The sequence below is a fragment of the Fulmarus glacialis genome, unplaced genomic scaffold, assembly GCF_000690835.1.
Source record: "Fulmarus glacialis isolate BGI_N327 unplaced genomic scaffold, ASM69083v1 scaffold43352, whole genome shotgun sequence".
Lineage (NCBI taxonomy): Eukaryota > Metazoa > Chordata > Aves > Procellariiformes > Procellariidae > Fulmarus > Fulmarus glacialis.
In genome coordinates this window covers 1-12,330 of record NW_009196718.1, presented here as the reverse complement: position 1 = coordinate 12,330, position 12,330 = coordinate 1, and the positions used below count along the sequence as shown (strand labels likewise).

At 39.2% G+C, this 12,330-nt stretch overlaps 1 protein-coding gene across 1 annotated transcript in view; it reads left to right on the top strand.

Moving 5' to 3' along the window:
• HEATR5B (HEAT repeat containing 5B) overlaps nt 1-11,427 on the top strand; it is a gene marked incomplete at both ends in the record, with an annotated part of 36,416 nt that extends 24,989 nt beyond the window's left edge. The window contains 6 exons of the mRNA XM_009572297.1: nt 1,562-1,741; nt 3,045-3,282; nt 3,957-4,217; nt 5,208-5,335; nt 5,522-5,666; nt 11,158-11,427. Coding sequence (XP_009570592.1) covers nt 1,562-1,741; nt 3,045-3,282; nt 3,957-4,217; nt 5,208-5,335; nt 5,522-5,666; nt 11,158-11,427 — 1,222 coding nt within the window. The remainder of the gene's footprint in view (nt 1-1,561; nt 1,742-3,044; nt 3,283-3,956; nt 4,218-5,207; nt 5,336-5,521; nt 5,667-11,157) is intronic.
• Between the last annotated feature and the right edge of the window lie 903 nt (nt 11,428-12,330).

Here is a 12,330-nt window from a genome sequence, read left to right as displayed (position 1 = left end):
AAACATCAGTTTTAATATGATAATTTTGTGTATATGAGTTTTGTTTCGTAAATCTTGGTCCAGCAGGACTGTGATTTTTGTGTTGTTGTTTTATACTCTTAATTTCCAGCAAAACTTCTAAGGATAGATCAAATATGGCATAATTTGGTATCTATACGTAGGGAAGTATATGCTCATCTTACCTTATGGAAAGTTTCTGTGTGTTTAAAGCTAGATGAAGAGGCAGTTTGTGTGAAAACATGTAACATTCTTTGTAACTTGTCAAAATTTTCTCTAGTCAATCAGTTTCAAAGTGGATGTGTGCACTTACAGGATCAAATGGTTGGAGGTTAGGTTTGGATATTTAACTTGCTCACGAGAAGTTACATGGACAGAGATGAGCTGCGCTGAATGAGTTTGATGTTGTTATAGTTTTATGTCATTACTGAAACAGCTGTTGACTTTCCCAGCAGCAGGAGTGAAGCTGGTCGTAGTCCTACTGTGAATGAATTACGGATTTGTGACAGATTTTCAGCAGCCTTGTCCTGTGCACCTTCAGGACACTTTTTGTGTTTGTGTTTACTTCAAATATGTCCATCATTCCAGATCATGAGAGGCCCTTCCCCAAAGGCTTTCATGGAACTGGTTCTCTAAAAGCGAAATAAATAAATTGGAGATAGGACAAAAATGCCATGAAAAAAGAATTTGTAAAATCTGAACCACTTGAGTTCTGCGGGTTTTTTTGCTTATGTTCCTCATCCTTGTAGAATCACCACCAGAATCAAGGCAGCTCTTCTGGAAAAATTTGTCCTTTTTTTTTTTTTTTTTTTTTTGGTAGAAAAGTAGCTGCACCAGAATTCTTCTATTGTCTGCGTTATGTCTGCGCGTGAATGTGTTTTATAGCACTAGACAAGAGCAGCTGATCTGTATGATGTTTGGATTCTAAGTACCTGTTTAGGTCCGTTTAATTCAACAGAAAAGAAAAGTGGGGAGGCACTCAACTGTCTGTCCACTATGTCTGGTATTGATTGTTAAGAATGTTGGTTCCAAATCAGAGCCCAGTTGTTAAAAGGTATTTATCTTGGTCATTTCTTGATATTTTCTTGACATTAATGATCTTGAAAGCTTCTCATTAGTATGGAGGCTTAATATATAATTTGAAAGGTGCGGATTTTTAAAGATGTACTTTTATTGATTGCTGTCCAATATATTCTTCACAGTGAATACAATGACCCATTACTTGAACGATTTGACCAGACACTTGGGAACAGAATACAAAAATGGTTATTACCTATTTATGGAGGATTAAAAAACTATTTTCCATGTATCTATTAAGTTCCATTGTAGTATGCTTTGCAAGTACAGCCTTTGTAACCACTCACCTGAGCAATTCTGTTATCATGGGTGGGGAGAAAAAAGGAAAACCTTGGATTTTTTTATATTAAGCAGGAGGAGAGCTGCTAATGTTTTTTGTGGTGGTGGTTTTGGGTTTTGTTTTTTTTACAGATTTTTTTTGTTTGTTTGTTTAGAAGGTTGTTGTTTTTTTTGCTAGTTTAGAATGATTCTAACCTGTGTTGTCTAGGTATGTAGCACTTGGATAGGAAGTGGGGTTGTAAGTGACCTGAATGACCTCCGCCGAGTTCACAACCTTCTTGTCTCTTCCCTGGATAAAGTGCAAGCGGGAAAGGGATCTTCTAGCCAGCTTTACCGAGAGAGTGCGACTACTATGGAAAAACTTGCAGTTCTGAAAGCCTGGGCTGAGGTAAACATTGACCATTAAATCTTTAAAAGTTTGAAAAGATTTTGCAGCATAACAGCAGCCTTACATCTCACTGGCTGTTCAGCCAGTGAGCCTTGCACCTGCCCTCCTCCTTACCTGTTGCAGTTCCACTCCTGAGGTGTTTTCATCTCTATATCTTTCTCTTTTCCTTTTTCTGTCATTCTGTTGATCCGTATTTACAGTGATGCTTGACTGATCTTTGTTTTACTGCACTTTTCTATATTAAAGTCTACACTCATACCCTATCAGATTTTGATTTTCCTCCCATCTTACTGCTCTTAAACATAAAAAAAAAACCAAAACCCAAACAACCTTAAAATATATTCTGGTAAAATATTGCAGTTAATTAACTACGAGTTTGTCAAAGTGTTCATAATAAATTACAGGCTTAATGGGGAATGGCTGGAATACCAGAAATCTTCAACTATTTCCAAAAGACAGAGTTAGCACTACTTACATTGCCTTGCTTTCTGAAATGCTACTTGCATGCTATAGAACTCTACATATAGTTACACAAATGGTATTTTGGTTTCTTTTAGTGTAGTACTTCTAAGGTTTGGGATTTTTTCATTAAATTTTCATGGAAGTCTTTTGAAATTACGAAGGGAAGTATTAACATTTCAGCTGTGTAATGTTAATCACCCCATACTGTAATTTTCAGCTTTAATATGGAGCATCTGTTGTGTGAAGACACTTATTTCTATTCTATTTCTTTTCTAAAAATGCTTATTTATACTGTATTTTTCTGGTATTTCTGCTTATTCCCGTATTTATCTAAGTTTTTGAAAATCCTTCTATCCTTTCATAGCATCTATCAAAGACAAACATAAAAATGTTCTTGTATTTGTGTAACACGTTTAAAGCCATTTTCATGTCTTGATGATACCTAATCTGTTCCCAGAAAGTCACAGTTATTCTAATTTATCTAGTAGCTCTTAATGTAGGTCAAAGAAATCTTTGCAATAAGGATGCATTGACTTAATGAAATCTGTTATTTAAATCAATATGTGTAGAGCAGCAGTAGTCGACACTTTTTTAGGAAAAAAGTGTGTAGCCAGATTGTTTTAGGAAAGTGCCATTTATGCCCCTGAGTGTTATATACTGGTAGAAATAAAAGAAAAATATTTTTAAATAAAAGGTAATTGTATTGCAATTTTCTTTTTCCCAGTCATTTTCCGGTAAGTCATCTGTGTATGGAATCTGTTACTTTCACATGGGAAGGGCTGCTGCTTTTTTTCTCTTTAGGATCTTACAGCATGTACTTTCATATCTGTTTTTCTTCTAGGTGTACGTTGTTGCCATGAAAATTAAGAAAGAAGCAGAGACCAAACCAAAGCGTGTTTTAAAAAGCTCAGAGGAGGATGAGGATGATTTTGGTACTATAGATGAGTTGCCACCAGACAGTTTGATAACACTTGTACAACCTGAGCTGCCTGCACTTAGCCGTCTCTGGTTAGCTGCACTGAAAGATTATGCTCTTTTAACTTTACCAGCTGAATTTGCTACACAGCTTCCACCAGATGGTAAGCACTGGAATTTCTTTTTGTCTTGTTGTGAGAAACAGAAAGAAACCCTTAGTTGAGACTTTAAAATTATTCTGTAAGTTATTTGGCAGGCACGTTTTTTAGGTAAGTGATAAATTTCTGCCTATGTGTAATAAGAATGTATGTTTGAAGTTTGAGTGTGTTTTTTTCCTTTAATCTGTAATTAAGATATTCTTTATCTGAATCACAGAGGTCATTAAAACCATGTCTTTGTAGAACTAAGAATACTTCTACATCTCTGATACTTTGATATCAAATGCAAAAAATGTTTATTATAACATTTTATAATTTAACATTTAAAGAATGTGTATTATAACAAAAACATAGCCCTTGGGATTAGAGTGGATACTGTCTTACAATATTTTACTGAGTTAAGAATGAGTGTTCTGTATGAAAAATGCTTCAAGACCTGATGACTTTGCCTGCCTTTCTTGATCTCTGCTTACTGTTCCATCGTGGCCCTTGCACTTTCTTATGAGAGGTACTAACGTTGCTTCTTCACAAGGAGAATTGGGATGCACAAGGATTACATCTGACTATGTACATGATCAAATACACCCAGAGTAAATAAACTAATAAATTTAGAGCATGTGCTTTTTGTCTGTTATTTGCAGAGAATTTCAGAATTTACCTTTGCTTTGCTACTTCAACAGGGGGAGCATTTTACACTCCAGAAACAATTGATACAGCTAGACTGCATTACCGAAACTCCTGGGCTCCCATACTACATGCAGTGGCACTTTGGCTAAACAGTACAGGATTTAACACTTCAGAGTCAACAGAAGAGACTGCTGCAGCAATGCCCGATTCACAGAAACATGCTACGTCCATTATCTTAAACCAGACACCTGGAACTCCACCTACCACTAAATCTTTGCCAGAGATAAACAAAAATCGAATGCACTTAATTTTGGGTAAGAGTTACAAGTTTAGAGTTCAGTACCAGCACATTATGGTGTGAAATGGTATGGGAATAAGAAAAGATACTTTGCTTGAAATCTGGGAAGTTTAGGACATGTAAATTACATGTCCGGACAGTAATGTTTCAAAATATCTCTCTCTCCTCTTCTCCATATCTCTCTGCCTCCTGTGTTCTTTATAGCTTTACCAGAATATTTGTCATTGTGATTATTGTGATTTTATAGACAAGTTGTATATTTAGTTTATTTATGTAATTGAATAAAATGAGTAGGAACTGTTCTATGCTGTAATATAATTCAGATGATACAAAATGTTAAGCTTCAAAGACACAAAAGCTGTAAGGTTAATGAAAATACACCCCCCCATAAAAACACAGTTCAGTAGAGACTGATATTTGACAAGTCACATGGAGTAGCTTTTGCATCAGTTTTTCATCTGTAGCCACATGAGTGGCACTCACTGTTACCCTTTGTTGTTATCTAACAGCTTTAAGAGGTGGATATGATCACTTATTCTGAGGAATGACAACAGTTTGCTGAGATACCGATATTTAAAACCAGAATTAAGTGCCATATGTATAATATGAATATTGCATAATTTTTGAGGCTTAACTTCATCTCAGTTATCTTTACATTTAAAAGAGTTCAATAAAATAAAACTCAATTTACAGCTGAAGGATTCAGAAGTCTGTCTTACAGATCTTTAGAACAAAGTATGGATTTCCATTCGGTAATCTAAATTGCTTGCTGTGACTGTTTATTATTTTTCCTGCCAAATTTTGGGAAGACATGATGCAGAAGAGAAAGCAAATACAATTCTGCTATTTCTAATACATAAACTCTTTTCCTTCAAAGGAAGAAGAATTGAGAAAAACATGTATCTTTCTGAAGTTGTTAAGAACCTGCTATACTTTTAAAGAAATTTTAAAAAGAAAACGATTTTATGATGATGTAAACATTCCTTTTAATTATTGCTCTTTTCAGGTGTTAGCATACAGTTTCTGTGTTCCCCACGACCTGAAGAGCCTGTTGAGCATGTTACATCTTGTTTACAAGCACTTCATACTTTATTGGATTCTCCTTGTGCCAGGATCCATATTGCAGAGGATCAGGTACTGTATAAGCATGTTGTAACAATCATTTTTTTCTAGGTCCTGGTCTTTCATCTGTGATGATCACAAAAGCTGTAATTATTTTTGTATGAGAAAAGTATTTGCTCATCATAAGCAAGTGATGTAACAATTGGGAATTGTTAAGTCCTAATTAATTGTTTTAATATGTATTTTGTCTTACTGTAGCTCCTTGGTGTTGAACTCTTGAGTGTGCTTCACCGACTCCTCCTGACCTGGGATCCTCCTTCAGTCCAGCTACTGGTCACAGGAGTTGTCCAGCAGATAGTAAGAGCAGCTCAAGATTATTTGCAGGAAAAAAGGAACATCCTAAGTAAGATTTTGAAAACACGGCTTGCTTTGCAGAGTAAATAAGCATCAGGTTCTCATATTGGGAAAGGAACTAAAACACATTAGAGTATGGTTAAAGTGAAGAGAAAAATGCTGTGTATTCCACAGATACTTCTGATGTATTCATAATCTTACCTGCTGATTTCTTAACTCTTATAAGACGTGGTTTTTCTTCCTCTGATCATTCTAGTGGTTATTCTTTTCATGTCATGGTTTTCATTCATTTTTCTTGAATATGGGTGATAAAAATTATACCCAGCACACCACTTAAGGTCTTACTAATACCTTGCTCAGTTTCATTAATGTTTCTCTATTGACTGCCTCCTAGCACTTAATTTACCTTTTTTCTGAAGTTTAATGGTTCAGCCCCCAATGTAGGGTCTTGTGGTGCATCCCTGGCGCACCTGGCATTCGTGAGGTGAGTGAACTGCTACTGGAACCAGTGTGAAAAGTTGCCTGCCCAGGAGATCTTGCCAGGAACTGGAGCAGACTTGCATCTGGGTTCTTACTTCACTGACACTCAGGGTGTGTCAGCAACCAGGAGCTCTGGGAACAGGGTGTGCAAAAAGGAGCAAGGCAGTCGGCATGGAAAGGCATGCTCATACAGCCCAGAAGTGCTGCTCAAGACTGTACAAGACTGCTTGAGTCAGCATAATGATGGCAGTGACATACAGCAAGACACAGTCTGCTGACTGAGGAACAATCACCTCTGGCACATCAGAGGTCTAATGACCTGGCTTGAAATTCAGATGAAAGTCCTGATGTGACTCTCCTCCAGGTGCTTGTCTATGCAGCCAGGGCTGGAGGCGACATTGGTCTCACCTGTGAGATGTGAAGGAAATGCATGTGAAGGTGAGCAGAATGTGTAGTGTCAGGAAAGGCAAATGGAAGAATGACGTGTTCTTCACAGAGATCCTGCAGGTGCAGGAGCCCAAGCCCCATGTGTCACAGGAGGGACAGCCATAGGCTGTGCTGCAATATGGCCCTGGAGGATGGGACTCCCATGAAGGTGGAGGCTGCAAGGTTGTGACTTCCAGCAACAAAAGGCGTTATCTCTAGGCATCCAGTTGGAGAACACTATGGAGATCTGGCAAGAGGAGAAGAGGAACAAGCTGTCAGGGTAGGTATCTGGGCCAGCCATCCCTCTTTGACAGGTCAGAACTGATACCACTAAGAGGAAGTGAAGGGTGACACCGGTCAGGAACTCTCTTCTTGTTTGCCACAGACTGCCTAATCAAGAAGAGGAGGTGGGTAAAGCCATATGAAACCAACTGGAAGAAGCCTTCCAATTGCAAGCTATGGGAGTCTCATGAGAGACTTTTAGTATCCAGACATGTGCTGGAAGGGCAACACTGCAGGATGCTAACAATCTGAAGCTTTCAGAAGCGTATGAGGCACTTTTTTTTTTCAGTCCGGGTGCTGGGTAGTCCAAATAAGGGAAGTGGATCTGGTCCTCACTAATTGTCGTGGTTTAACCCCAGCCGGCCAATGAGCACCACGCAGCCGCTCGCTCACTCCCCCCCCGGTGGGATGGGGGAGAGAATCAGAAGTGAGAGAACTCGTGGGCTGAGATAAAGACGGTTTAATAGGGAAAGCAAAAGCCATGCACGCAAGCAAAGCAAAACAAGGAGTTCATTCACTACTTCCCATCGGCAGGCAGGTGTTCAGCCATCTCCAGGAAAGTAGGGCTCCATCACGCGTAACCGTTACTTGGGAAGACAAACGCCATCACTCCCGAATGTCCCCCCCCTTCCTTCTTCTTCACCCAGCCTTATATGCTGAGCATGACGTCATATGGTATGGAATAGCCCATTGGCCATCTGGGCCAGCCATCCCGGCCACGCTCCCTCCCAGCCCCCTGCGCACCTGGCAGGGCACAGGAAAATGAAAAGTCCTTGACTAGTGTAAACACTACTTAACAACAACTAAAACATCAGTGTGTTATCAACATTATTTTCATACTACATCCAAAACACAGCACTCTACCAGTTAATAGGAAGAAAATCAACTCCATCCCAGTCGAAACCAGGACACTAATACAGAAGAAATGGTTATGAAGGTTAATGGTAGTTGTGGCTGTAGCAGCCATGAGATAATGGAATTCTCGATCCTGAGGGAAATGGAGAAAGCAAGTAGCAGAGCAGAAGCTTTGGCCTGACTTAGCAGACTTGGGCTTGTGCAGGGAGCTTGCAGACGAGATCTTGTGGTAAGCTTCCCAGAAGGGCAAAGGAAAGAGAGGTGGTTCATATTCAGTGACAAAAAATAGCTCATCCAAAAGTGCAGGATGCCCAACAGGCATGGCAGGAGGCTGACTTGGCTGATCGGGAACTTCTGACTGAGCTCAAATGTGACAAGGAAGTGTATGGATGGTGCAAGTGGGCCAAACTGCCCAGGAAGACTACTGAAGACGTCTGCTCAGGTATGGAGGAGTGGAATTAAGAAAGCCACGATTTGGCTGGAGCTGAGACTGGTGATGAATGTCAAGTGGGAAAAGAAGAGCTGTTATAGATATGTTGGCAGCAAAAAGACCAAGCAAATTTGGATCTGCTGCTGAAAGGATTGGGTGATCTAATGACAAAACACGTTGGGGGGGAAACTGAGGCACTGTTATCTTCTTTGCTTAGTCCTCCTGTGTCTCTGTGTCTAGTGAGCAAGTTTAGGGGAGAGAATTGCTACCTACAGTAGATGAGCATCAGGTTAGATAAAAGCTGGACATACCCTGGGACCAGATGGGATGCATCTGAGGGAGCTGGCTGATGACATGCTGAGGCTGCTGCAGTCATCTTTGAAAAGCTATGGTGCCCAAGAAAGCTTTCCAATGAATGGCAAAAAGTAGATGCTATGTCTAACTTTCAATAAGTAAAGATGTGAGGTGAGTTTTGGGATACTATGTGCCAGTAAGCCTACTGTGTGTCTTGAAATATTTTGGAGTAAATTCCCTTGGAAACCACTTCTGAGTACATGAAGTAGAAGAATGTGATTTGAAATAGTGAGCAAAGGCTTACCAAGGACAAATAATGCCTAATCACCCTCTGTGATGAAATAACTGGCTTTGGATGAAGGGGGAGTGGTGGATATTGTTTACCTTGACTTTTGTAAGGCTTTTGACCCAGTACCCTATAGTATCATTGTCAAATTGGAGAGATGTGGACTGAAAAGTAGGAGAATAACTGGCTGGACTGCTGTGCTTGAATGGAGTTTGGTGATTCGAGTCTAAGTGGCAGCTGGTTGCAACTTAGAGTTCAGTACTGGGTCTGCTACTGTTAAACATCGTCATTAACAACCTGGATGATAGGACAGAATGCACCCTCAGCAAATTTGTGGATGATACCAAATTGTGCACGCGGTGGTTACACTGGAGGGCAGTGCTGCCCTTCAGGGGAATCTCAAGCTGCAGGACTGAGAACCTGCTGAAGTTCAGCAAAGACAAATGCAAAATCCTGCATTTGGGATGGAATAACCCTGTACATTGGTATAGGCTGGGGGGCTGACAGACTGAATAGCAGATTTGCTGGATAACGAATTGAATGTGAATCTGTGGTGTGCCTATGCAATGCTGAAGATTCTATTACTGGGCTGCATTAGAAAAGCATGACCGGTAGATTAAGGGATATGATTTTCCTTTCAACTTGAGCTTGTGAAGATGCATTTGGAGCAGTGTCTGGTTTTCTTAGCCATTCCCCCTTATCCTGAATAAGAGAGATGTTGACAAACTGAAGGAACTCCAGTGGAGGTCCACTAAGCTGCTTAGGGAGGTGAAGTATGTGACATGTGAGAAGAGGCTGAGAGAGCTGAACTTGTTTAGTCTGCAGAAGAGAGGGTTAATATGGGATATAATAGCAATCCCCCTTCTTAAAGGGGATTTAAAGAGAAGACCAATCCAGACTCTTCTGGAAGGGATATGGTGGAAGGACAAGAGGCAACGGACACAAGTTGTAGCAACAGAAATCCGGATGGGATACAAGGAAAAAATTTGTCACCATGGGAGTGGTGAAGCAGTAGAACAGGTGCCCAGGGATGTTGTGGCATCTCCATGCTTGGAGATATTCAAAACTGGACCAGCCCTGAGCAACCTGCTCTAGCTTTCAAGTTGGCCTTATTTTGAACAGGAGATTGGACTTGGATGACTTATGCACGTCCCTTTCAACTTAAATTTTTCCGAGATTCTCTGATGAGTTGATATACCTAAATCCTGTTCCTGTACTTATTGAGCTTTAGTAAAATTCATTATTTCTTATTTTATCCCTGCTTCTTCTGGTATGATATTTCAGCTTCTGATGTTTTGCTTAGGCTTTTCATCAGCATATTCTGTTAGTTTATTTCTACTTTATGTACGAATATCCTTGATAAGGGTATTAGCATCAGTCTGAAAGCTACTTTCTGAGGTACTTTCAGTAACGTCTTCCTTTTAACAGAGCATCTCCCTGTTCAACCATCCATTTACTGTTTTTTTAAAAAATCTCGCATTGGATGTACTGTTTCCATCTTTGCCAGGTAAATTAGTTTCCAAGTGGCAACCTGGCAAAGAGTTTATTGATATCTGGTTAGGTTAGGTCTACCATGTTTTCTTTTACCTGAAAGAAGTAAAGTAAAACCCAAAGAATATTCTCTTACTATGGAAAACTACCATCTTAGTCTGGCACAATATACTGTTGAGGAAAAAAAAAAAAACTGTTAGCTTTTGCCCATTTTCCACATAAAAACAGAGAGAGGATTTTGCTGGAACTTGAGGAACCGGCACAGCTGAAAATGCAAGCTCTGTTCCTTCGTATGAATTAATGGAATTGTTTACTGTAGGCCCAGTAAATTGCATTTTTCAAATCAGTGAATGTGATAACACTAGCAATCGTTTAAATTCATAGGAGCTCCATAAGGGTAGTTTAGGCCAGCTTTGACTTACTGAATCTCTGTTGCTGTTTAATGGGAGAAGAAAAGACTGCAGCTGGCCAAGCTGCCATTTAAAAGAGAGACTTTTTGAACTGAATGCACTGAAATCATGAACTCAGACATAGAATCTTACAATGCTTTTCTGTTCTCTTATTTTGTAATCAATTTAGGCTGAAATAAGATTTTGTCAGGGTGGAACATTTAATCAATAGCCATTAAATTAAAAAAATATTGTCATGCCTATTTATTTGGCAGTCATGGCTGTTAATTTTGCAATCAGTTTTAAAAGAAGCAAAATAATTACTGCATCTTTATTTTTTATAAGTATTGCTACTTTTTTTCCTAGTTCTGGATGGATTTTTAATAAGTATTGTTGCAATCACAATACTTCTGAAGCATTTTAAACCCCTTTAAGTCATTCTAACTAAAACATTTAGTTTGATATGAGACATGTTTGTCATATCTTACTGTTGAAGCAACTTTTTCTTCTTGATTTTTAATTTTTTTTTTTTAAAGAGTGTTTCATGTAATCTTTGGTATGGGATCTTTCTTAACTGTCTCCTCAGAGATTTCTTTTCTTTTTTCAGATGAAGATGATACTGAGGAAAAAGAAAATCCTCTTGCTTTAGGAGAGGGAGGTGAGAGTGGTGGTCTTGTGCCTGGAAAATCTCTAGTCTTTGCAGCCATGGAATTGCTCATGTTTATCCTAGTACGGCACATGCCCCATCTGAGTTCAAAAGTGTCCGATTCTCCAAGTCACATTGCTGCCAAATCCCACCTCTCTGAGGAAAGTGCTCGTCTTGTGGCTGCCACTGTTACTATACTGTCTGACTTGCCTTCTCTGTGTTCTCCAGCAGGTAAGGTATTGTAACAAAATATGTATAAGTGGTTACTATAGGGGAAGCGTAGTGAGCATATGATGCTAAAAGCAAACTGTAAATATATTTTTATGGGATACTTTAAGGGTCATCTATTGAAAAGTATGTTTGGGTTCTAAAGCAAATTAAGAATTCAGGCTTTTCCAGTGAGCAACGTAAAGGAAATTATTTGATTTAAAATTTGCGTGTGCTGCAAATTTACTGAGGAAATGAGCTCTATCACTATGATTTTATTGTTGGTTTTTTCCCTTCCTTTTTTCATGATTTTGAAATCTTTTGGCCAATTTTAATCATATTGTAAAAGAACACAGACATCTCAGAGATAATTAAATTCCTGAGAAGTTCATGAAAAGCAGCAGCTGGATGAAAAGAGAATCCTACTGAGGAAAAAACAGCACAATTCAGCTGTTACACACTTGGTTTTGCAGCCGTTGGCTGTCAGTCATCCCAAATGTGACTGTAAACTAAAGGGAGCTTTCTTCTGCCCAGGGAGACTGTCACAAAGGATATGTGTAAACTAGGGTAATTGCACTGAGTGGAGTTCAGGGGTAAAGGACACAATTGAATGGGAAGCTGTGCTCTTTGAGTTTTGGTTTTCAGAGAACAAATTGCTTAAGAGTTGTCTCATGGATCTCCAGGAAGTTTCACACACTGATGTAGATAAAACATTTTAGAGGTTGGTCCTTTAATGAGATGCATGGTAAAGAACATATTCGGATAAAGTCGTGCTCAGAACACAACGTGGGCTGTCTTCAAACAGACAATTTGTGTCCTACTGTTCTTTAAAAAATAGTAGATTTTGAGCTGATCTGGAGTCCTGCACTGTTTTTATTTGATTCCTGGTTCTTTTTCCTTTCTGTCCCCCCTCCTCCTTTTTGGGGG